Source organism: Polistes fuscatus, unplaced genomic scaffold, assembly GCF_010416935.1.
Source record: "Polistes fuscatus isolate 324 unplaced genomic scaffold, CU_Pfus_HIC Scaffold14, whole genome shotgun sequence".
Lineage (NCBI taxonomy): Eukaryota > Metazoa > Arthropoda > Insecta > Hymenoptera > Vespidae > Polistes > Polistes fuscatus.
In genome coordinates this window covers 57149-84273 of record NW_025113042.1, presented here as the reverse complement: position 1 = coordinate 84273, position 27125 = coordinate 57149, and the positions used below count along the sequence as shown (strand labels likewise).

The window sequence follows — 27125 nt, the reverse complement described above, 5'->3', positions numbered from 1 at the left end:
AAAGAAGGAAGAACGTATTGAAACTAATTCAAATGGGAAATTCTTAATGCAATCTAATGAGAACATCTTAATGAAACATATGAAATAAGTAATTACTTAACATCTGTTAACATATATATACCGAAATTAGTATCGGAAAGAAAAACGTATAAATTTCGTATACAGGAATCATCATCCTAGAGTGGTACTTGATTCTTAAAGGCGCTGTAGCAAGGCCGGCACTCTGCCGCATTTAGAATCCGTTCGAGTTATTTTGGCTTTTGCCTCCAAGCCTCTCTCTCTTTCTCTTTTTCTCTCTAACGATCTTACTGTCTATCTTTCTATCTATCTTTCTTTCTCTCTCTTTCCTGCTACCCTACTAATCAGAAAAGCTTGACTACTACTACTACTACTACTACTAATACCACCACTACCAATACCGTGTGTCTACGAATTTCGATGATCCATTCGTACTTTGAGGTAGCGTTATTGGCTGATCACGTGGGGTAGGATGAAAAGAAGAGAGATGAAAAGATAATGAAGAAACTTGCTGTATAATCTTCCACGGAAGAAGAAGGGGGGGGAGAGAAAAAAAGAAATAGAAAAAGAAAAAAATAGAAAGAAAAAAAAAGGACGAAGCTGAGTAAATGAAGGAAAAAGCTTCGTGTAAGAGCCCGGGCAACAAATCGTCGCGGTTCGTCGACGATGTCTTCTAACGCACTTATACGCATGTATACGTAGAGGAGGAGGACCCGGACCACGAGCTCTCACGTCGAACCTATTTCCAGCTGGCACGTTCTCCCGCTCTCATCGTCTCGTGCCGCCTCAGGGGCTATCTTTTTCTTTTTTTTCTTTTTTTTTACTTTTTTTTTTGTACTTTTTCGATTTGCCTATTGCTAAGCAAACAATCTTATTGTCATTGCATTTTTTCTATTCTCTCGTAGTTTAATCCTTTTTTTTTTACTTTGTTTTTTCTTTTCCCTTCGATTTTAACGAATCTTAACAGTAAGCCACGTCAATATGGTTTTTCTGTTTTACGAACGGCAGCCATGAATTTAGTCGTTAAGAATCCCAATCATCTAAAATACAAATTGTTATATATGTCAAATTTCATTTGTTTCTGTATAATTTTGTTGTTTTATTATGATACAGTACTCATAGTTTGTTGTAATTATTTGAAAGTTGGATTAATACGTCGAATAATCATGACGCATTATCGTAATATTTATTTTTTTTTTACAAATGTTAATCACGAATTTAATAATGTGATCATTTGGATTAAAATATGAAATAACATTTTATTATAGGGAATATAATTTATATGTTATATTTTTTTTAATTATATTTACAATTTACGAACGAATAGAAATTTTTCTTAATATATACTGGAAATACGATTAATCCATTTATGAAAAACCTATAATGGGACTTCCTAATGATGAGAAATACTTTTTCTGAAATAATGCAAAACAAAAGTAGTCGTAATTGTATAAGAAAGAATGTAATTCTTTATCATTATTATTATTTATTATTCATATACATATATAACAGAAATGTCTAGAGTAGCGTGTGTAAAGTATTGTTTAACCTATTTATGCCAATTAATTGTAAAACGTTCCATATTCAACAATTGTAACCGAATACTCGCTTAGAGCACGGTCAGCCGACACCGCAAATAGAGCCGGCAAAGAGCTCGGACAAGTCTGCCAAGAGACTCTGGTGAAAAACATAAAATGCAAGAGTGCGGACTGAATTTTCAATGAACCTGAAGCTCGAGACGTTCTTGAATACGATAAGGAGATAATAAAAAAAAAAGAAAAAAAATATATATATACATATAAATTATCACATTAATAAATTCGTGATTAACATTTGTAAAAAAAGAAATTAATATTACAATAATACGTCATGATTATTCGACGTATTAATCCATCTTGCTATATATATATATATATATATATATATATATATATATATATATATCAGCAAATGAAATGTTGACGAATACGGTATCAAATTTAAAATGATTAATTGATATCTAAAATTCGACAGACTGTATATGTTTATCTATGTATGCACATATGTCTATAAATTGTTTAGAATAAAATAGTATAATCGATTCGTTACAGATGCGAGAAGCTGTACGACGTGTGACAAAGTATTAGCCGAATTGGAAAAAATAGACGATGACACGGACCACTTTGGAGTCGATTTTGTCAAGATCAACGATAAAAGAGTTGCCAAACAGTATGGAATTAAAAATTTCCCTGCTCTCACGTATTTCCGTGAGAAAGAACCAATTATATACGATGGTGAGATTAGAACAAATTTTTTTTACACGCTAATGATAATACTTCCAAAAATTGATTATTGAAAAAACAAAAAAATACGACGAATCCCCCCCTCCCACCCTTCTTTATAAATCATTTGTTCGAAATATTCATAAGAATACTTCAGAAAAATCTAGCGTTATCTGTTTAACTGAAATACTTTTTAGTATTTCGTATTTAAATAAAATAAAACACTAATATATTTTTTATATTAAAAAAAAAATTTTTGATATCACTTATCGACCAATCTAATATTTAGGATCGATTGACAAATAGCCAACGAATTATCAATGATTAAATATCCAATCCTTTTTTAATTGATCGAATAAAATAATATTAAGTAAACTTCTTATGAATAATTTCATCATTTTAGGAGACTTGATGGACGAAGAAAACGTTTTAGACTTTCTTACTAGTTTAGAGGCAATGGATTTACCAGATCGGATAGAAGAAGTCAATGCAAAAATTCTGGATAAAATCGTCGAAGATACTGAATTCGTAGCGGTTCTTTTCTGTGAGTTTTTGTTTTTTTTTTCTCCCTATTTTTATTTATATCCTCCTCTTCCCGAATCGTTCTTTTTCAATCTACTTCAAATTAGCATCATATTGGGAGAGCAATTTCTTCGATTACAGAATAATTCATCGATTACTGATAAATCTAGAAAAAGAAAAGTGATTGATCTTAAGATTTACCTATGAATTTATAATATTAAATTTATTATATTATAATTTTATATATATATATATATTATATTATATATATATATAATATTATAATGTTATTATATAATATTAAATAATTAATATTAAAAATTACCTACGAATTTTTGGCCTATCATGTATTAATTTGATATTTATTCGTTTGATATTATTTAGACGAATATTTCTAGAAAGGATAAACATGTATAATATGTATGTATCTAAATAGAAGCCAACGATAGGTATAATACTTACCAAAGAAACATTCTTTGATAGAAAAAAAAAAAACAAACATAATCCATGATGGTAGCTTTACTTCACTGTGATACACGTGTTGCAAATATCGTTCTTTATTTATTCTTTTTTCACTTTCATATTCCTGGTCCTTGTTCCGCGCTTTAACACATTCCCTTTTTAACTTGACGTGTCTAAAAAGTAAACAAACGAAAAAAAAAGCAATATTTTCATAACTCTGTATATACTGTTGTACATATCTAATGTTGTCGTTCTTTTCTCATTTATTCTCGTTATATGTTATAAATAAATCCTTAAATAAGTACACACATACATGTGAACACATATACCCATAAGCATATGCAGAATATCCCTAAAACGTTTGAACGATGATATTTCTGACAATGAAACGTATCGAGGAGATCTCATAGAACAATTTAGAGTCAAACCTTTTGGGATTGCCTGTAGATACATACACATATATTTAATCTTCCCTATTGTTAGTATTTGTTTTTCCTTATTTCTTTCTGTAATGAATCGTTATTGTCTCTATGTCTCTTTTTTTGATTAATTAGCGATAAACAAGGCGCACTCATAACGTATCGCAAAGAACACGAAAATATATATATGTATATGTATATGTATATGTATATGTATATGTATATATACACATATATGTATATGGACATGCATACACAGTTTACTACCAATGATTGTCTAATAAAAGTCAATGCACACACTTTTTTCTGCTGGCATCATTAATGTTGCGCGACGAAAGTGATGATTGCAAATAACTGAGTTTTTTTATAATTAAATAAAAATATAATGAGATCTATAACCATATTGCAGCCAATCGATAAATGATTTATTAGGTTGGTGCGTATGAAATGTCGGATTTTTAAGTGAATATATAAAACTGCATATCTCTTTTTCAAAACTTGTTTATTTAATCAAAATATGCTCCATTCGCTTCAATATACTTTTCCCAACGAGATTATAATGCACAGATATCGGTCTTAAAGAAATTCTGATCTTTAGAATCAATAAACCAATGATGCACTTTTCGATCGTTATCAGTATTCTTCTCAAACACCTGGTTTATATTGCGTGCAGATTTTGCAGCATTTTTACCAAGTTTTTTACTCATATTAAAAAATTACACGAATATCGGTTGAATTCGTGTGCTTATAAAATTAAAAAAAAATTAAAAAATTAAACATTTTTGAGAAAATCTGTTTTGTTGAAATGTGACTGTGGCTGTCGACGGTACGACTATAAACGAAGTTATGCCAAAAATAAAAGAATAACGAAAACAGGGAGGACAAACGTTTACATGTAAGGAAAATCCGACATTTCATATGCACCAACCTAATAAATTATCGAGTAAACACAATATCATAGATTATTTGTATAATGAGAATGATTAATAAATGATATTTAATAGAATCACGACTCTCGTCGAGCAAAGCTACATGCCTAATGCGATATTTACGATGACAGAGTATGAGATCTCTTTAGGAGCTTTGTAAGTTTATCAAAATGTCGAAGGTTTCGCTTTGCGACCCGTTGCATTATGACAATACTTGTAAATATTACATATATGTGAAACGTTCTTGTGTGTGTTAATGTGGATAGGTCCGGATACGCAGCGATGTGCTGGCACCGGCTCTAGTAAGTACACATTCAAAAGCAAATCTACCAATCCTTACCTTTTACATTAGAGCTTTTATCTATACATACATGTATGTATATGTTATGTACATGCTTTTACGTATATTAACTTAAACCTTGCTTCTAGTTGATGTTTCCTTACACTCGTCTTTTTTTCTTTTTTTTTTTTATTGACAGTTATATATTTTATTTTGTTTATATTAACAAATTTGATTTTTTCTTAGAAAGAAGAATACCTTAGATACATGTTGTATATGGTGTGTCCTTTGTCACCTTTTTGTCTATTATTCGACATCTCCGTTTTTCTAAATGATTATGTAGATAGTACCTGTAAAATACACATTTGCAAATTATGACGCTTTTTAAATAATAGCACTTCGTTATGCTTTTTCTTCTTTATATATATATGTAAGTATATTATTTAAAACAAATTTAATATTATATACACGGCAAGAGAAGGGGTTGCAACAAGTGGCGAGAAAACAATTTTTTGTAGGTTTTTGTTGTAGTTATTAGTTATCTCGAATGTTCATGGATAAATGCATACTGTCTAGGAAGGATATACTTATTTTGTTTTTCTCTGTTGTATTCGCATCAATTCAACAATTCAATGAAATACGTTTTGCTATAGTTTTTGTTTTGTTTAGAAATTGATTGCTACTTCATAATACGGCACAAGAGAGAAACAAATAATTGAATGTAAATTGAAAAGTAGGATGATAGGATTTGTAATCTATCACTTTATTTCAAATGGGACAGACAAGCCAGACTGCAAAAAATGCTTGAGGGCACTTCAAGAATTGGAGAATATTGATGACGAAGCTGATCAATTGGGTATTGGTTTTGTCAAAATTGCTGATGAACAGCTTGCCGAAGAATATAATCTCGGACCTTTACCGGCTCTCGTTTACTATAGGCACCAAATACCTATTATCTACGAACGTAAGTATTAATTATACAAAATAATGTTATGCAGGTTTTGCACTTGAAATAAGCCCTTTTGAACTTGAAATTCGCCCTTTTGCAAATGAAATTCGCTCTTTTCCAAGTCAAATTTAGCCTTTTGCAAGTCAAATTACAAGACTAAAGGGTGAATTAGACTTGCAAAAGAGTTCATTTGGGTTGCAAAATGATGAATTTAATGTGCAAAATCAATACATTTAATTGATCCTAATGATTGCATAGACGAATTGAGCAGAGAGGAGGACGTATTGGAATGGTTAGTAGCAAATAAAAGTACTGGCGACGAAGAAGATGTAATCGAAGATGTAACAGCTAAAACATTGAACACTTTAATTGGAAACATCGACAACCTGGTCGTTTTATTTTGTAAGTATATATATTTAGTTATTTTTCAAATTGAATATTTGAAGATAATAAATGGAATTGTATTTTAAACAGACGATCACGGTGATGAGGATTCGATGCAAGTATTGAACGAGCTTGAAAAGATCGATGACGATTTGGACAAACATGGGATTCAATTCGTTAAGATTGACGACGAAAAAGCAGCGAAGGATTTTGGTTTAGATTCTATACCAGCGATTGTTTATTTTGAAAAGCAAATTCCAAATGTTTATGACGGTAGGTAAATCAAATAAGATGAAATAAAGAAAAAACTGATGTGTGTACTTATGTACGCACGTAATAAGTTATACTTCTTTGCCGTACCAAAACGAATATAACCTCAATAATTTCAAAAATAACTTCAAAAAAAATCTTCAAAGAAAAAAAATAACTTAAAAGAAAAAAATAATTATTATTATATATATAAGAAAGAATAAAAAAAAGAAAAAGAAAATATGAAAATATAGATATCAGTCCACACTAAATATAAGAGAGATATATCGAATTACTTGACGCGTCAACAGCCATGGCGCGGTTACAGCATTAGTTCTCGCTCGATCATTATTTAAGTAAAGCAGCGCTGAGTACGATTAGTACTTGAATGGTTGACCCCCTTGAGAAAGAAAAGAAGAAAGACGATATTTTCATGCCATAAATTTTGAAATCGCTTTGCCGCGCTTTGTCGTAAATATCGACAAACTTCATGGTGTCGTTTTTCCAGACGCTCGGAACAAAATCACTCTCCATTACATTTTCCCCAACGCGCCAAAAAGAAGTATAACTTCAATAACAAATATTTAAGATTACTATCAATTAGTTATATATTGTTTTTATAATTTTAGGTGACGTCGAAAACGAGGATGAAATTTTAGAATGGTTGTTATCGCAATTGGAAAAAGATGAAATAGAAGATGTTACCGATGAGATGTTAGATCGTTTGATAAAAGATGGCAAAACATTGGCTGTTCTTTTTTGTAAGATAGTCTTTTAATGAACGTTTATGAATGTTATTTATTCATTACTGTGTCTACATTTTTCTAATTGTTTTTACAATAAGATGATAACAACGATCGGAAATCGCAAAGGATTTTAAACGAATTGGAGAACATCGACGACGAATGTGATCAATTTGGAATTACCTTTGTGAAGATCGATAACGCTGAAGAAGCAAAGGAATACGGTATCGAAAAAATACCAAGTATGCTTTATTTGAAAAAGGAATACCAACGATGTACGAGGGTAATTTGGAGGACGAGGAGAAGGTATTGAAATGGTTGGAACAACAGCACAAGAGTGAACAAATAGAGGACATCACCAACGAGATGTTAGACATGGTTATTGAAAAAATGCCGCACGTAGCCGTACTTTTTTGTTAGTAATTAATTGTTAATCACGGTCGTGTAAAAGCGCTTATATAATTATCGTTTAATATTTATATTAACATTTAAATTGATAAATCTTTCATTTTTTTAATTTTGCATTTCATTTTAGATGACAAAGATCAAAAGAAAAGTAAGAACGTGCTTGGCGAATTAGAAAACATTGACGATGATTGTGATCAACATAACATAGCCTTTGTTAAGATTCATGATTTAGATGAAGCCAAGGAATATGGTATTGAAAACCTTCCAACTTTAGTTTTCTTCGAAAGAAGAATACCTCACGTTTACGAAGGTAAAACTTCAATAAACTCATTTAGATGTTTCCATTGATCGATTTTGACTATGTTCCCTCTAGGTGATCTAATGAACGAAGATCAGTTATTGGGATGGCTCTTACATCAGAAAAAACATACTGAGATTCCTGAAGTAACGGATGAAATGATGGAAAAGCTCATTGAAACTTCACCATACCTTGCTGTCCTTTTTTGTAAGAAACTCTGTACATGTATTCTATGTTCGATAGTATAATCTGTCATATTTTGCGCGTTCCCAATAATGTTCTATGAAATTGTATTATTTGTTTAATATTAGACGACAAAGACGACAAGCAGGATATACGTATTTTAAACGAATTAGAAAATATCGACGATGAACTCGAAAAGGAAGGCATTGTTATCATTAGAATGGATAATGATGCAGAAGCGAAAGAGTACGGTATCGATCATCTTCCTACTTTAGTTTATTTCGAAGATAAGATCCCAGCTATTTACGAAGGTGATCTTCTCAACGAAGATGAAGTTTTGGAATGGTTGATCGAACAAAAAAACACTGCCACGATCGAAGAGGTCACGGATGAAATTCTGACCGATCTCATAAGCGAACACGAATATGTTGTGGTGTATTTTAGTAAGTAGATTGCAAATGATTTCTCATGACAACATACATTTTTCTTTATCCATTAATTAAATTAATAACTTTAATTTACGTATTTTATATATTTTTTTTTATATATTTTATGTATTTATATTTAATTTATTTTATTTTTATAACTTTAATTTATAATTTTATTTTATTTAATTTAATTTATGTAATACTATTATATAGTATTAATTTATGTAAAAATAATAAATTTAAAAATACGAGATAATTGAATTGTTCTCGCCAGGTGGAAACTGCGACGAAGGCGATAGCTGCGATAACGTTCTTTTAGAATTAGAAAATATCGATGACGAGCTCGACGAAGCTGGTATCATTTTCGTGACAACGGAAGATTTGCCCCTTGCCAAAAAATATGGTATTAAAAGTTTTCCTACACTGGCTTTCTTCAGAAACAAAGAACCTTTGATATATCCTGGCGATCTTGGAGACGAGGACGAAGTTCTTTCCTGGATCACTGACGAAAATACATTAGAGATACCAGGAAAGATCGAGGAGGTTAATTCCAAGCTGTTAGAAAATATTTTAGATGAGAACGATTATGTTGTTGTTTTCTTTTGTAAGTATACATTTTAAGCGTCTTATTTTGATAATATAATAAAAATACAAAGGAGAGTATCCCCGAAGTACACGAGCGATTAAAAATTATTATAAACATTTTCGAAAAAGATTAATTGTTTACTAAATTTATTTAAATATTATTGGCTGCCTGTATTTCTTTTTTCGAGCTATACCTCAGAATCATTTTGATATAAAAATAATAAATAATAATTATGTTATATATGCATATATATTATTACACAGATAAGGAAGGTGACAAAAAGAGCCAAAAAATTCTGCAAGAGTTAGAAAACATTGACGACGAATGCGAAGAAAAAAATATAGATTTTGTTAAAATATCTGACGAAGGCATTGAGAAGGAATACGATTTACCTGGGCTACCAGCTCTTGCATTTTACAGGCACAAATTTCGTCAATTTTATACAGGAGATATGATGCACGAGGAAGCTATTTTAGATTGGGTTTTAGATCTTCGTAGCTCCACGCCTGATGTTATCGAAAGCGCTGATAGAAAAACGTTGCAAACGCTTATTAACGACGTAGAACATCTTGCTGTATTTTCTGTAAGTATTTTAAGACGATATACTGTATAATTATTTAAAAAAAAAAACCTTGTTCTGTGACATGTGTATAGATTGCCCGGGGCATTCTATACAATGCCTGGATTCTCTACATTGACCGGAACATATATATATATATGTAATTATGATAGATAGTTGCGATAAATTATTTCGTCGTTGTTGTGTTTCTTGTCTACACTTAGACGATGACGATTGCGATACCTGCGCAGAAATATTGGAAGAATTAGAAACGATTGACGATGATACAGATAAACACGGAATTCAATTCGTCAAATCGAACGATGCTAAATTGGCAGCCGAGATTGGTGTCTTCTCCTTTCCAGCTTTGATTTACTACGAGACTGGTGTTCCAATCATGTATGACGGTAAGCTTAGTGTGCTTCATTTTGCTTGATCATTAAATGCAGAGTCGAGAAAGGTAGTCGGTGCAATATTATTTCATTTCCTACGTACATAGAAAAAAATATTTATTTTTAATTAATTTATCCCATTCACTTTTTTTCCTCTATATTTGTATATCTTTTAAATATTTTCTAGAGTAACATTATTTTAAATGAGTACATATCATTATATATAGTTATATAGATAATATTAATTAATATATTATAATATATATAACTTATTATTAATTTAATTTAGTAAAAAATCATTGATTTTTTAATTATTTTATGTACTCCAAAAATGCTTACTTCTTTTTTTATTAAATTTGCTTGAAAAAATCGCATTTTAATAGCATTAGATTTAAATGTGATAAATCATGTACATTTATAGAAAAAAAAGGAATATATCATTCTCCCCGAAATTATTCTATACAGGGTGATAAAAAAATGGGTTTGATATTTGAAGGGCTTATAATGTTCACCGAAACGACTAAGAATAAATAAATATTTAACATGTAGGACCTAAAATGAATCCTTTCGTTGTAAATTAACTATTATTTATGAACGTACGGGATAAATATCTATTAAAAGTTTGTACTCTGCTACGAAGTAATATTTATTGATATTAGTAATAGTTTTGGCTCATTTTCATAATAAACTTATCTTGGCAACCTTGAACAATGTATTACCAAGAGACTCGCTTACTCGAGATTCTAATGATCATAAATAATGAAAGTTAATTTACATCGAAAGGGGTGATATTTTAGGATCCACATTAATTAGACACTTTTTACTCGTCTCGATAAGTACTATAAATCCTTCAAATGTCGAACCCCTTTTTTATCAGCCTGTATATATAGAATAATTATTATAATTATCCTATTACAGACTTTGTGTAATGCATTTTTAAGCATTTCTTAGAGAAAAAAAGACGTGCCCGACATGCCACCGACGATTTAACCATGAAAAAAGATTTCGGTATGCCAAACCGAAAGAGTTGCTCATTTTTATATGCGTGTGTACCTTTTATAGGTAATCTTAAGAACGAGGACAGAGTTCTGGAATGGTTAATCGAACAAAAAAGTAAGGAAATTTCTAGGATCATGATTATTATTACTGGTGTACTGTTTTTTGTGACGTTAATCTCGGTTGTTACTATACCACCGTATTATGAGTACAATACACGCGCTATAGTGATCACTCCAGTTATTCTACCACCATCGCAATCCCCCTAATATTTGATCGTAAAACATAAAAGGTTCAAAATTCATTACTGCTCCAAATGTCAACAAATTCATGTTTGTTGCAATCGTTCGGTTAACGTTAAAAAAAGAATAATGGATCACAGCGGTGGGGAGAATAACAAAATTGGAATATTTCGAAATGAAACAAGTCTACAGCAACAAAATGATAAGAAACTTTTCAGAAAGTTCGGTTATAAATGAATTAATGAATAATCTAACTTTTTGAAAAATGAAAAACGAAGAAAATTCTTTTCTAACTATTTTTTACTCACACATACGTATAAGTTGATACGTAAAAAAAGCTTTTTGTCTATTCTTTTTTCTTTCTTTGCTACTCACTCGCAAAAACGCGCTCAATAACACCTATCTTTTGTTTCTTTCTTAACACAAACGCGGGACATAGTTATATATTCGAGAAAAAAGAAATTAGTCATTGGAATCTGTTCATTATCGTTAGACAAAATTACCATATATGCGTGTATGTTTATGCATTTAAACAAAATTCTATACAAAATTAACATTTTATGTATATACATATTTTGTCGAAACACAAATTCAAAGATCAAAATTCCTCTGTGTTTAATATGCACATACCTCTTTTTTGTCATTTTATGTGTGAATATATTTTGTCGAAGAGACGGCATTAATCAATATTAATCAAATTTCAAATAACACTCGAGTTAAACGTAGATGTACACACAATGACATACACGCACGCACACACATAAAAACAAAAACAAAATTATAGTAATCATCTGTCTGCCAAAATGATTAATATGAACTATCGGATTACTTAAAGAAGAAAATATACAGGGAGAACTAGATGCTTTTAAAAGTAATATTGGTATGTATATATATATACATATATATATATCCATTAAAACCGAGGCCTTATCGATCACAAAAAACGTAGATACACGTATATCATATGATAAAAAAACAGCAACTGTTATCGATGATCCTGTTAATATGCAGGTAATGATAATGATGATGATGATGATGACGATGATGACGACGATGACGACGAAGACGATGACGACGATGACGACGATGACGACGATGACGACGATGACGATGACAACGACGATGATGATGATGATGATGATGATGATGATGATGATGATGATGATGATGATGATGATGATGATGATGATGATGATGATGATGATGATGATGACGATGATGATGATGATGATGATGACGATGATGATGATGATGATGATGATGATGATGATGAAGATGATAATGATGATGACGAAGAAGACGAGGAAACGCAAAAGACTTAAACAAAGCCCTGAAGAATATCCTGAAGAAAGGTAAAGGTCCGGCAACAACCCAGGAGGCCGAAGAGGAACTCACGTGAGATCGAAGTGTGACCGGGCTTTGTTTTGCGCGAAAGAAAAAGCAATACTTCAGCGATATCCCGCAAAGTAAAGATGTATATACCACAGTAGTAGAGCGATTCAAAATTATTGAGATAACAATTGTAGATGAAACGTGGTTGTTCACTGACCGCTCACGGTTGAGCTGGGCCGTAAGGCGCAATACCTGCATGCGACAAATACTTTTCTCTCTTTCTTTTCTCTCCCGTCTCTCTTTCTTTCTATCTCCCTTTTTGTATCTATTTCCATCGTTTTCTTTTTTTTGTATACTTTTATATTTTATATTTTGCTCTCTCTTTTTCATAATATGTAATTTTGAAGTCTATGTATTGTCATTTATTATGCGTTTATATACCTGTCGTATTCCTTTTGGCTATGAAAATCCTCTAAATATGTCTACCGAGTGCCTGCCCCCTTTAATAATCTATCGTCAATGGAGCTACGTATTTTCATAATAAACAAACAATTTGAAACATTCGATATTATCATGTACATATATGTTATGTTTGATTATTACTTATTAAAGCTTACCTCAATGCGAAAGATATTTTATATCCAATGAATGATGGATACAAGTGGATCAATGTTTCATAGATCGGTTTAAAGAATGTTGAAATCAATTTATAATTACAATGATGCTCTCTATGCTCGTTTGAAATTTTCAGTGAACTTAAACATCTATTTCTCCTATTATTTTGATCCAACTTTTAAATCGTTCTTTTGCATTTTCTAAAAAAAAAAAATAATAAAATAATTGAATATTTACAAATATCCGATTATCAAGATGTACCATTCAATTTTACTGTGGAATAATTTATATGAATTCGTACGTAGCTCCAAATACGTTTCGAAATCGCACTTTTACCTAATAACATTGATTTCTTCAAAGCGAGCCGATGGTTCCTGTTATAGTAAGACAGCTGTCGTCTGCAGCGAGCTCCGAGTCGAAGAGAATCAGAGTAGCCTCCGTTTGCGAAAAAAAAAAAAGAAAAAAAAACAAAAAAGAAAAGAAAAAGCGAGAAAACGAAGGGTGGGCTAAATTAAAAAATTAATATATAACAAGTATATTTAAAAAAACATTAACGCAAATAAGTAAGAGACAACATTTGAACATTAAAATGAATGTTGCGAGAGACACTGACTCCATTATTAAATTCAATGATTATATTTGATTTTTTTAAGATCAACAATTTAACAACCCGACCCTAACGTGCGATAATTATTTCGAAAAAATTATTAATATCGGTTTGGCAAAAATGGCTGCCCTGAAAGAGTCGTCGACTCGCCGCGAAACATATTTAAAAGAAAAAAAAAAACAAAAAAAACAATAATAATATAAGAAAAAAATAAATTAAATTAAATCAAAAAGAAAGTTGTTTGTTACAAAAACATGCACGTTTGGCTTTTGCTACGCAATTGGAGTTGGAGTGAACGTATTCTCTGAATTTTTTCAGCAACAAAACAATCGCACGAGTCAAGCCTTTCGTTGCTCGTTTTCGTCTATCTCGCAACCCCTCTTTCTCTCTCTCTTTCTATCAATCTATCTATCTTTCTATCTATCTATCGATCTATCTATCTCTCTATCTCTATCTTCACTGTTCTTACATGCTGACTTTCTGCACTTTTGTTTCAATCCAAATATTTACGTATAATCCCTTTATTCAATCCACCCCAAACGTTCTATGATTCACTCCAATGTACCCTTATTTTCTTTCTTTTCGTCTTATATGACTCGTGCGAGAAAAAGATATTTAAAAAAAAAAAAAAAAAAATAATAATAATAATAATATTAATAATAATAATAATAATAATATAATATAATAATAATAATAATAATAATATAATATAATAATAATAATAATAATATAATAATAATAATAATAATAATAATAATAATAATAATAATAATAGTAATAATAATAATAATAATAATAATAATAATAATAATAATAATAATAATAATAACAACAACAACAACAACAACAATAAAAAGAGAGAAAGCAAAAAAGAAGTTAGCCATAGTGTAGAGCCTTTTTTTCTTTTTCACTCATATAAGATTCTCATTCTCTTTGTATCTGACTCGATGTTGTATTTGCTTACTGCAGGCGACGGCTGTTTCTACATCGGAATGGGAGGTAAAAGCGCGAAACCCAAGATTCCCTCCTATGAGCCCTACCAGTGCTGTCCTGCGAAGGTTGCTCGCGGCACTAAACTCGCCAAGGCCACGAAAGTCAGCCCTGTTATCAAGGAAAAGGATAGACTTCATGGTAACGTCAGAAGCAGGTTCGGTAAAACGGAAACTTCGGCATTGAAGCCTATAACAAGCTAACAGCAAGGAGAGCAGAAAGATGGCAACGACGAGTTCGACGATCAAGAGTTCAACTACCGAAGTCAAGCAATCCCAGTCAAAGGCAAAAAGAGGATTTTTCGGAACCGGTAAATAATTCTATTGGCACACAGCTCTCTAGTAGATGATTAAATCGTTGTCCAAATGCATCACCGGATCTTTAACAAAAACGGTGGATATCAAAACATTATCAGAATTATCTAACTCTCATGAGTATATATGTGGGATGCGAGCACCTCCAAGCCAAACTTAAATAGGCGTTCGTGAGGAGATTGGACGGTGGGCCCTGGATAGCTCAATGGTTAAAGAGCAGTCACCCGGAAAGCGGAAGATCCGGGTTTCGAGTCCCGGTCCAGTCAATCCAACGGCCCAATTTTTTCACGAATCCTACATATATATTATTATGTAATTGTATGTATTTATGTAATTATACACGTGAAGAATCTTTACCAACATTCGTTTATTGCGATGGACAGTGATTTAATAAATACCAAGACGTAATCGTGGTCGTAGAGGTATCGAAGAAAATTTCATTATGAAACACAGCCATTCGCATGCGACAAAATGGGGCTAAAACATATGAAATGAACAAATATAAAAATATATAGGCAATAAAGATGATATTAGAAAAGAAATTCAAAAGAAATCGAAACGGTGTGAGCTGACGTTTGGTCTTCGTATCTCGGATACAGGTGTCTCGCGGATCTTGCATCGTGTCTGAAGGGAATCGAACCAAGTCCAAGTGCTAGATGAACATCTACGGTCCATGAAACACGCATACATACTTACCGTGGACGACGATGGCTGTTTCCTCCGAGTTCTCATCCGGGATATTTCAAACAATACATATTATATATTAACTCGCGAAATCAATTATTCATTTTCCTTTTCTTTCGTCTATCATGTAAGTCATATCAGAAAATAGCTCAATTAAAATTCGAAATAATTGATCTTACAATTAATGGATCTAAAAGGTAATGATTAAAAATAAAAAAGAAAGAAAGAGAGAGGAAGTGAGAGAGAGAGAGAGAGAGAGAGAGAGAAAGAGAAAGAGAGAGACAGAGACAGAGAAAAATAGATCTGCCTCGATCAGTTGCGTCTCGCCGTGTCCACAATTTTCGTTTATACATTCTGTAAAGTAAAAAAGAGAAAGAAAGAGAAAAAAAAAATTAAAATAAGAAGATATTCTATACGAACGTTTCTTTATTATATTAAGACTTCTGCTACCACTTTTCTTTGTCTTAAATAAATGTGTATGTATGTGTATCCTCGATATTACTAAACATTAAATACACGGCCAACTGAAAATGACCAGCATTGGAAAGAAATTAATGAATGAAACAAAAAAAAATGATTTAAAAAAAAAAAAAAATAAAAAAAAAGTAAAATATGAGTTTATATGGACACTTGAGATAGTTATTATTTCATCTCCGAATAACAAACAAATATGAGAGTTAGCTCGGTGTTATCGGCTGTTACAGTTGTAGCCGGTCTTCCATACCTAATGAAGGTTTAAGGAGAGGAACTATAACTGAAAGAAACCTGAAGGAAAAAAAAATAAAGAAAGAGAGAGAGAAAGAGAGAGAAAGAGAGAGAAAGAGAGAGAGAGAGAGAGATCGATGGACCGTGGCTTAAGACAAAAAGTAATCGTGTAACTAATAGGAAGACAAGGAAGATTCCATATCCAGTGGAGTATCAGACGTCTCGTCTATTAAATAGGAGGAAAGATCAAACGACGCAACGTATAAGAAGAAACATTTGTAAGAATTTCAAGGAATAGCACATTTGAAGAGTGCTTTCTATGAATCACAAACATAAATATATTCGGACAATCATTCTTCGTTAAAAATCTCCTTCATCATCTTCAAATACTCGTCATCATTTTCGAATATATAAAACGATCATATTGTCTCTTATAATAATTATAAAAACATATATTACATATTTTGGCTGATCACATCGTTACTTCACACACGCACGCACACACACGCACATATTTCCTTTTCTTTCTTGGTGGATCAATGTGTATCGATATTTCATTTATGCATTCAATTCCTTTTTCCTTCGCTATTATTTTATTATTAATTATTGTTGATTATTTAAGATGTTTATTCATTGTTATTACTTTCGAATTAATTAGAGTGATCATATTCTCTTCAATAGTGTCTCTCGGTTTTCCTTTTATTTTCTCACTAATTTTAGGATATATTTATATATATATACCTGCGTTCTCCCTTCGCAATCATTAACATCACATCGATTTCTGTATATATGTGTATATTACTGTGTATATATCTATATATATATATGAAATCGAATTTGTTGCATTTCATCGGTAATATACTCAAGAAAAATACCTAAGAGACATTATAGAAATATTAATGATCAAAAAAAATAGAGAGAGAACAATTTTAGAAATTTTGTCAATACATTTTATACTAATTTAATTACTTACTTACTTACTTACAATTAGATAAATTTTTTTGTCGGTATGCAATTTAGATTTATCTCGCAATTATTGTTTTAGCGACTCGGTTTTCTTTCTTTTTTTTATAAAAAAAAAAAAAGAAAGAAACGAAAACGACTGCGTTACTTGGATCTCAAATGAATTATAAAGCTTAAAAAAGGGCTGCCGTTTTCTCGCGTACGTAATTCTATCATGAATTACAAATATCGTATTGAGTTTCTTTTTTTCAATTTTGTTCAGTTTGTCATGTTATTTTCAAAAATAATTACCCCATAATTTATATAATAATTTTTATCACACACGTAAATTCATTGTAATATCTTTTTTTTTAATCTTTTTTTCACTCCTCCAACATTATGATAGGTTTATTTTCGCGTTTATATTTAAATTTAACACTTTCTTGTTTGCAATCGATGATACTCATTAATAGACTTTAAAATAAATTAAAAAAAAAAAAAAAAGAAATAATATATATTTTTACGATCGGTGCACGTTATTGCACAAAAGAATTGCGTGCTGATCATAATGATCTTTTTTTTGGCTCTCTGTATATAACATCACCAATCTAAGTTCATAGATCTAATCTCGTACAAATAAATTATCTTGAAACTGATCACTAACATGTTTCTGCTTATCGGATTGCAAGCGCCAATATTATAAGTAGAGTGTCAAATATATAAACATCGTATATTATCGATTAACCTGAGATACCAAAATTAACAAAACACAAATATACATATATGTAGAAAGATATGAACAACAAAACTAGAGATTTGTACTTATAAATTTATATTCGTATATGTATTATTTTTCAAAAGGATAAAAATAAAAATAAATTAGAATTAAAAATGATAAAACAATAATAAATAAAATTTAAAATAACAAGAAAAATTAATATACAAGAAGTAATTAATTTATAATTAAAATATATATATATAGAAGAGAGCACAATAAATGATTATCTGTTGCACGCATATCTAAATGATTAATTATATTGAAAAGTTTCGACGTTAAATAAATTCGAGAAAAAATACGATTTAATATGTAATATTTTCCGTAAATGACACTTGTGCACTGACCGATAAAAAAAACATATTAGAAAATTAAAAAATAAAGAAAACTACCACCGTTGATTTGAACAAAATCGATATGTACAACAATAAACACATTATTATACGATAATAAATGAGTTTCTCTTTTGGTTTATCAATTAACATTCTTAACTCATAACTGATATGATGGAAATTTAAAATAAACAAATTAAAATATTTTACAAAATAAAAAAGGTAATAATCTATTATAAGTATCAAACTCTCTAGATATAAGAGAAAATAAATTGTCTAACTTAAGTTTACCAGTTATGAGTTAAAAATCTTGCTTCGTCCATGTTAATTATAGATCATAGTTATGAAAAACGCATTGAATTTTTGTTATATCTTCGCATGTTACACAAATCACTTACTCAATGATTCCCTATTTAATTGTCTTTATCAATTCGATATTTATTGCACCAAATAATGAAATGAATATATTTTGTTTATACTTATTTTCAACAGTACTAGCGTTACATCGTGATATCAATTATTATTATTTGAATTATCAGATAATTCGAATAGCCATTCCAGATTAAACGAAATAAAACTTATATTATGAAGTCGAACTTTTGTTCTTTAAATAATTCATAAGTTTCAATATGTTCAAAATATTTCGAATTGTTTTTCCTACTTAATTCTTATTAAGTATGCGCATATATATACATATAAGTATAAGTATATATGTGTATTATTAGAAATGAAAAAAAAAGTGCGCAAGCAGAAACAACTTCGTTCGTAGGACTCTTTTCTCGACTTCCGCAAATAGTTGATAAAAAGGAATAAAAGAATGAGAGAAATTGCGGTAAGTAAAGCAATTAACACGGATTGGAATGTTCTTCAATATCTCAGGTAATCTTCTAGACGAAGCTGAAGTTCTCGATTGGATGGTGAAACAGAAAACCGACGAGAGCATAGAGGAGATTGATCGAGAAACTCTAATGAAGTATATTGATACGAAGGAATTTCTCGCAGTTATATTTTGTAAGAAAGTATTCCTATATCCATTATTTATCAGCTTGGTCAATAAGTACCATGATATTTAAATAAACAACATTCACCAAAAAGTGAAAGAAATTAATGATATAATAACAATATTTAAATAAACATTTTATATAGAGGGTGTTTTAGAACGAGTGGTGATTCTAAATATAAAAATAAGAGATCCCGTTTTCGACAAAATTATGTTTATTTATCTTATTACTTATTGACCAACATAAATTGTTCTCGAAAATTTAATTAAAATTTGTTCAAATATTAACCCAAAAAAATCTCTTTCCTGAAACTAAGAATTGTTTGTCCATATCCCAAATAATTTGAAAAGCAAACTTACTTTCAAAATATCTTCTCTTCTTCAATTAAATCGTTGACCATGTGAGCGTTGTTGAAACCATAAATACATGTTCAAGTGGCTTTGTTCTCAACATATTATTCACAGACAAAGAAGAAGATCCAGAAAGTCCTCGAGTACTCAGACACATTGAGTTGATTGATGACGAAGCTGCAGAATATGGAATTAAAATAGTTCGTATGAAGGATCGTTTAATGGCCAAAAAATATGGTTATAGAAACCCACCTGGTATAACTTATTTCCGAAAAGGTAAAAGTACTAATTACGATGGTGATATCGATGACGAGGAAGAGATCCTTGATTGGTTGACCGACCCTGATAATATGGAATTAACGGATCATATTGAACGAATAAACAAGAAGATGTTTTATAAAATACGTCAATCTACAGATTACTTAGCTGTATTTTTTGTGAGTAAATATTTTCAACTATTCAAATTAAATATTAATCCTTAACGGTCACGCTAATGTTATAAAAAAAGAAAGGCCTCTTAGTAAAGATTTTTTATTGCTCTCTCTAAATTAACACAATATTTTTTAGACTTCTTGGGGTGTAATAAGAAAAAAAGTATAATGTTGAATAAAAAATTATACATGACTCTACCTAATACATGAATAATTGAGGAATAATTTTGCAAACTTAGTTTTTTTATTTATGTATAAATAAATAAATTAAATATAAATTATGTCTCTTAAAAATTTGATCACTATATGTGCATGTTTAGACAGCAACGATTGTAAACAATGTAGTAGAGTTCTGGCAGAAATCGAGCATATCGACGACGAAGCTGATAATGCTGGAATCAAATTTGTAAAGATTGACGACAAGGAACTCGCTAAACATTATGGAGTATTTGCGTTACCAGGGATTCTTTTCTTCAAAATGACATCGAAAGAACCGGTGATATTTGCTGGTAAGAATTCATTAAAAACACAATAACTAGTAACAAGCATTTGAAATCAAACGAATCCGTTAGAAACAAAAAACGATCGTTGTACGCTATCTTGAAATTTTTAATTTTGGAAAACCACGATGTTTTTTAAATGAAATTATTCATACTTAAATATTAATGATAATTTTAGATATAATAATCAATAACTACATTATTTATACCTGTTAATTTGTTATTACTCGTATGCCATTGAAGGAGATCTATATGACGAAGAACAGATTTTGCAATGGTTAATGACGCAAAAGGATCCATCAGGAGAGGCAATCGAAGCTTTGGATGGAGAAGAACTTCTCAATTTAATTCGAGAATCCGAGTCCTTGGCAGTATATTTCTGTAAGTTTTTAAATATTTATATTTTAATTACATAAAATCACTAAATACCTTCTCTTATTGTTTCTTCCGTACGATCTAATTAAAATAGAAAGTTTTGCGCATGCGTCGGAAACGCTGCCAATTGATTGTCAATCGAAGCGCCAGCTATCGATTCTTGAAGGATCTATAAAAAACGCGAAAATTTATTTCATTTAAATGTAGTCTCAATATATATAATATATTAAACTATACGGCTTTTTTTTGTTAAAAACCTTGCAATTGCAAATGTAATTAAATTACTAGGAAATAAACGAGCATATAAACACACGTACCCGCACATATACACGCATTCATAATTAAATCGCTTTTTATCAACTAAATTCTGTCTATAATTACACTAATAATATTATCACATATATTACATATTTCATGTGACTAACGCTCTCAAATCAATCACAACTGCTATTATTTATTATAAATTTCTCTGTTCTCTATGTGTACACTTGAAAAAAAACAATTTTAAATACAAATAATTAATCGAACCTTTGGTTCATCTATTGATTCAAAGTACAATATCGAAAAATTGAAGGAAGACCAGAAAAAGTTTCTTGACCAGAAAAAAGTTAAACAGAAAAAATCATGAAATTTTAGATATCTGACCGATTAATGTATCGAAAAGATATTACTTATGTACATACAGAATAAAGCATCTAACTCGATCACCTCGAATAACTTCGAAATTATATATTGTACAACAAATTATTCTTATAGAAGTTACATGTATTGAGAGGGACAATTTTATTTTTTTTTTAAATGTTGTTTAATTGTTGTTTTCTTAAATGGAATAACCTACATTTTTGCGGCAATTTGAAAGAACATTAACTTCTAAGTAAAAGAGTATTAAACATTGTTTGTCCTTAAGCTATTTATTAATGAAACAATAAAAAACTTAATCCGCATAGGATCGCGTTGAAAGATTAATGTCACTGATTGTGAAATATTCGCGAAGACGATGGCGTGTATCTGATAATGTCTATCAACATTTCATGTACTTTTACTCTAATAGCGTCGTCTACGATTTCTGTGATAGAGTTGCCGATAAATAAGATGATAAAAGCATAATAAAAGCTACAAATATTTGAACATTTTAATCTTTATCAAGTATCTTATAGTAGATGTAGGACAATCGTCATGTTGATACCGCGTTATTGAACGAACATTTAGAGATAAATTTTTGAATAAATTTGGCAATGTTTTTCCCTTAAAAAAGCTGAATATTTTAGTTCTGTTTAGAATTTCGGACGATACCAAGATTTGTTTCAATTTCTGCCGAAAGTCTCGATATTAAATTCTCGATTTTCGAATTTTGTGATATATAAGATATAACTTTATTAAATAGGTTATTATGTTAATAATATTAATCCTAATCTGCTGATGCAAATAATAATTATTCATTAATAATGTCGTTAATAATAATTTAGTTGCAAGTACGTAGAATAGTGTTTCGGTGTGTGTGACGGAATATTTATTTATTTATTTACTTAATAATATTTTATTGACCCTAGAGCCTAGGCTCCCTAAAGGCCATTAATTACAGAGTAATACAATATAATGTACAGATAAAACAAAACGGAAATTAAAATTATGTAATTATTATTAAATTTATCATATATTAGTAGTAACTTTGCAGAAAAGAATGACAAAGTCTTTCAAACATATACCGTGATAGTTGATTTAGTTTAGAATATTTTTAGCATAAGCAATTTTGGCTTTCATTGCATTTTCACAGCATACGCCGTAAACTAAAAACATATGCAACTTTTTTTTAATAATAAATTACATTTTACATCTCTTTCCTCCGAAGGCAACACCTTCGATAATGAAATGATAGAAAATCATGGAAATCGTAAGCGACATCATTAAAGAGTATGTGATACGTTGGTAGACCATTATTAGATACACATCAGTGATGTGTTAATCTTTCAACGTAATCTCACGCGGATTAAGTATTTTTTATTGTTTTATTAATTAATAGCTTAAGGATAAACAATGTTTAATACTTTTTTACTTAGAAATTAATGCTCTTTCAAACTGCCGCAAAAAAATTGGATATTCCATTTAAAAAACAAGATTGACCTTCAAATCTTCTACACGCCTCCACTTATAAAAAAAAGTTATATATATACCGCATGGTGTCCCTCTTAATACATGTAACTTCTATAAGAATAATCTGTTGTACAATATATAATTTAAAAGTTATTCTAGATGATTAAGTTTGGTACCTCATCCTGCACATGTAAATAAATATGTATCTTCTGAGAACGAATTAAACAAAATCTTGGATTGTCCGAATTGATCTTAAGAACGTATTGCATACGATAACTTGCAATGCATCGTAGAAAAATCTTTTCTATGTTTAAATAATTTCCTTTTCCTTAGATGATATACTCAACGAATAAAACATTCACTTGATCTAAATAACTTGTCCAAAAGTGGTGTACACGTGTATACTATAATGTCGTAGGGAACAGAACGCTTTGCGACATGTGTCAAGCAAAAATGCATCGTAAGCAGACACGGCACAGGGAGCACAGGATCAACGAACATGAGACAACCGAGGATGTTGACGGTACAAATAAAAAAAAAACCACAAAGAAACCAACAACAAAATTTAGAGAACGATTAATGATCCTGATTATTGTTTTCATTGTATCTTCACGTAATTATGCGAAGATACATAATATCATGCATACGTACAACTACAACAACAACAACAACAACACAACAACAACAGACAACACACACGTACAATTGATACGTGCATTTAGTCAACTAATTACACTTTATAGAAACTTCCATGACCCTTAGAAATAAATACAAACTTTGAGATTTTTTATCGCAAACAAAATATTCAAACTATTCCGTTATATCTCCGTTTGTCCAACAATTTTTCAAGAATATTTTCAATCCAATTTTCTGTAGATATTTTGACATACATGACACTGTTTATATATAGGTGCACGAGCATTTGAGCATGCGAGTTACGTCCAAATGATAATAGTAGTGTCCCACCTCTGCAGAATCCGCTGTGAATAGTGTGCTCAAAAAATATTTTTATTTACCATTTATGTATCTTTCTGCACGGTAGACATAACTTCGCTCTTAAATAGCATGCTCAATCGCAACCAACGTTACAAATATAATCCATTTCTTTTTTTATTTTTCATTTGTTATAATAATAATAAAATATCATCACATTTCCTCGAAATATTAACCTTCCATTTATATCACAAATATGTTTCAATGATTTCATTCTTATAGACATCGACAATTGCGAACAATGTATGGGAATCCTAGAAGAATTAGAAAATATAGACGACGATTGCGACAGACATGGTATTACTTTTATAAAGACACAGGTAAATATATGTATGACATTTGCATACTATTACTTACAATATATTGCTTAACAAAATTGTATCTAAACGTAAAATCACAGATCTGTTCACTTGTAGGATCACAAAGTAGCTGAGGATTACGGCGTTACTGATTTTCCAGTCCTCGTTTATTTTGAAAATCAAATACCCAATGTATTCGAAGGTTTGTATTATGTTCTTCTTAAGAGTTTTCTCTATGCACTTAATTTCAGACTTTCTAATGTTTTTATTATAGGTGACTTGTCCGTAGAAGAGGAAGTATTGCAATGGCTGATCACACAAAAAACTGAAGATCGTGTTGAATTGATAACTCGAGTAATGTTGGAAGCCTTTGTCGAAGAAACGCAGTATCTTGCTGTTTATTTCTGTAAGATTTTCTTTGAACTTGCAGTTAAACATTCAACGATAAAACAAAAGATATTTTCGTATCTATTTCAGATAAACAAAACTGTCACATATGCGACGAAATATTAGAAGGTTTAGAAAGGGTCGACGATGAATGTGACGTCTTTGGTATACACTTGGTCAAAATTCAAGATCCACAGCTAGCGAAAAGATATTCCATTAAAACTTTTCCTGCTCTTGTTTATTTTCGTAATGGCAATCCTCTTTTGTTCGAAGGTCTCTCTCTCTCTCTCTCTCTCTTTCTCTTTGGCAATTACTTAACTTCATCGTATTTTATAAGATGGTAAAGTTAAATACAAATTCTCATATATTTTAGGTGATCTTCAAAATGAAGAGTCAGTCCTGGAATGGTTAATCGATGATGATAATAGAGAATTGGCCGATGAGATTGAATCTGTTAATGAAAGGATGTTGGAGAGACTTCTGGATGAGTCGCCATTTTTAGCTGTCTTCTTTTGTGAGTGATTAACAAAAATCTGTAAAATGTTACAATAAAATTATTACAAAAGTGTGTGTGAAATATAAAATCAAGTATATAATATATAAAATTAAAAAGGAAATGTTCTTTTTTTTAATAATAATCAATCATAAAATAATAAAATTAAATATAATATTTTATATACCTTTTTTTTTTTGATGATTAAAATAGATGACGAAGATTGTGCAGAATGTGACGAAATAATGGAATCATTGGAGAAGATCGATGGCGAAGCTGATCTTTTTGGCATAGATTTTGTAAAAATATCGAGTACCGAAACTGCGGAAAAATATAACATTTTAAATATACCTTCTTTGGTATATTTTCGTAAAAGAACTCCTCTTATTTACGACGGTGATCTTACTCAAGAAGACAAAATTTTACAATGGCTTACTTCTCAAGACGTTTTTGAGATTAAAAATGAAATCGAAGAAGTAAACAAAAGATGCTCGACAAGTTGCTAGATGAAAATGAATTTTTGGCTGTCTTCTTTTGTAAGTAATTAATTTATGAAAAAATATAATTATATTAACTAAACAACGAGATTGTGATTTTTATCCTCAGATGAATATAACAATACAGAAAGCGAAGAAGTTCATGAAAAATTAGAAACGATCGACGGAGAAACGGACAATTTAGATATAACATTCGTCAAAATGGCAGATCCAAGGTACGCTCGAAAATGGGGTGTTACTAAGCTTCCGGCTATCGTTTACTTCCGTAAACGTTTTCCCAGCATTTACCGAGGTATTATAAACAAATGAAAAAACTATTTACCTATTAAATGTTGCATGTATAATATATATACTTTTAATTGAAAGGTGACCTTCACAAAGAAGACGAAGTTCTAGAATGGCTTCGTAAAAACAGATATCGTCAACCAGAATTGAACATCTACATGTATATCCTGATAGCCACTACACTGGTCTTTGGAATGTACACTGGTTTCCTCCTTGTATGTTTCCGATCAGAACCATCGACACCAACGCCTCATCCAAAGCAAGCTTGAAAAATGTATCTCGTTGATACCTGAAAAAAATTTACAAAAAAAATGATTAAGCCGACGAGTAAAAAGAATAAGTAAGAAGAGATCATTTAGAAAGCGTTTAAGGGAGAAAGAGAGAGAGAGAAAGAAAATAAATGAATGAGAGAGCGAATGAATAAACAAATGTAAGAATGATACAAACTTGTAAAACCTATAATGAACGAATTTGTGAATGTATAAATTGATATGTTGAATGGTTGAATGATGAATGCTCATCGTTTCTTCCAAATCAAAACGTTCAATTTCTCTCGACTCGATAATAATAAAAATACTAATATCATATTAGAATAAGATCGATGCTCTCTCCATGTTCCGGTGATATCGATTATAGTTTCACCGGTGTATTTGCCCTGCTAAAAATTTCCATCTAACAATGAATGCATCTCAATCATTGATATAGCATATAAGAAAAGCATTGTGAATTATTTTGTAGATTGTTCAGTACAGATAACGTAATGTACATTTAACGTAAAAAACGAGACCTTTCCAAGAAAATTAAATAATGTGGACCACT

General features: G+C 30.5%; 1 protein-coding gene, 3 long non-coding RNA genes and 1 pseudogene across 6 annotated transcripts in view; 2 read left to right on the top strand and 3 right to left on the bottom strand.

Moving 5' to 3' along the window:
- LOC122514265 overlaps positions 1-26680 on the top strand; it is a 29145-nt gene extending 2465 nt beyond the window's left edge. Inside the window, 29 exon segments of the mRNA XM_043630979.1 lie at positions 2109-2291; positions 2683-2823; positions 4878-4913; positions 5673-5855; positions 6099-6242; positions 6315-6497; positions 7103-7234; positions 7318-7467; positions 7470-7631; positions 7752-7934; positions 7998-8129; positions 8234-8548; positions 8808-9137; positions 9383-9706; positions 9903-10085; positions 19484-19615; positions 20070-20396; positions 20707-20895; positions 21130-21267; positions 23771-23875; positions 24568-24665; positions 24762-24846; positions 24919-25050; positions 25122-25304; positions 25405-25545; positions 25738-26004; positions 26007-26060; positions 26131-26313; positions 26388-26680. Coding sequence (XP_043486914.1) covers positions 2109-2291; positions 2683-2823; positions 4878-4913; positions 5673-5855; positions 6099-6242; positions 6315-6497; positions 7103-7234; positions 7318-7467; positions 7470-7631; positions 7752-7934; positions 7998-8129; positions 8234-8548; positions 8808-9137; positions 9383-9706; positions 9903-10085; positions 19484-19615; positions 20070-20396; positions 20707-20895; positions 21130-21267; positions 23771-23875; positions 24568-24665; positions 24762-24846; positions 24919-25050; positions 25122-25304; positions 25405-25545; positions 25738-26004; positions 26007-26060; positions 26131-26313; positions 26388-26575 — 5003 coding nt within the window. The 3' untranslated portion in view covers positions 26576-26680.
- Positions 294-21179, bottom strand: LOC122514266. Its single transcript, XR_006303013.1, has 8 exons — positions 21096-21179; positions 20208-20297; positions 19965-20132; positions 5150-5241; positions 3264-3436; positions 3127-3195; positions 2746-2967; positions 294-1058 (listed from the first exon to the last, which is right to left on the bottom strand). It is a non-coding gene; the product is annotated as an uncharacterized LOC122514266 (long non-coding RNA).
- Positions 12643-16661, top strand: LOC122514264 (annotated as a pseudogene).
- On the bottom strand, positions 13040-13594 carry LOC122514268. Its single transcript, XR_006303017.1, has 2 exons — positions 13258-13594; positions 13040-13165 (listed from the first exon to the last, which is right to left on the bottom strand). It is a non-coding gene; the product is annotated as an uncharacterized LOC122514268 (long non-coding RNA).
- Positions 21188-25221, bottom strand: LOC122514267. Of its 3 annotated transcripts, none has more exons than XR_006303016.1 (3): positions 24703-25221; positions 24369-24599; positions 21188-21265 (listed from the first exon to the last, which is right to left on the bottom strand). It is a non-coding gene; the product is annotated as an uncharacterized LOC122514267 (long non-coding RNA). The 3 variants fall into 3 exon arrangements; XR_006303015.1 differs by lacking the exon at positions 21188-21265 and adding an exon at positions 21332-21430; XR_006303014.1 differs by lacking the exon at positions 21188-21265 and having other exon boundaries at positions 23919-24599.
- Positions 26681-27125: the final 445 nt, after the last annotated feature.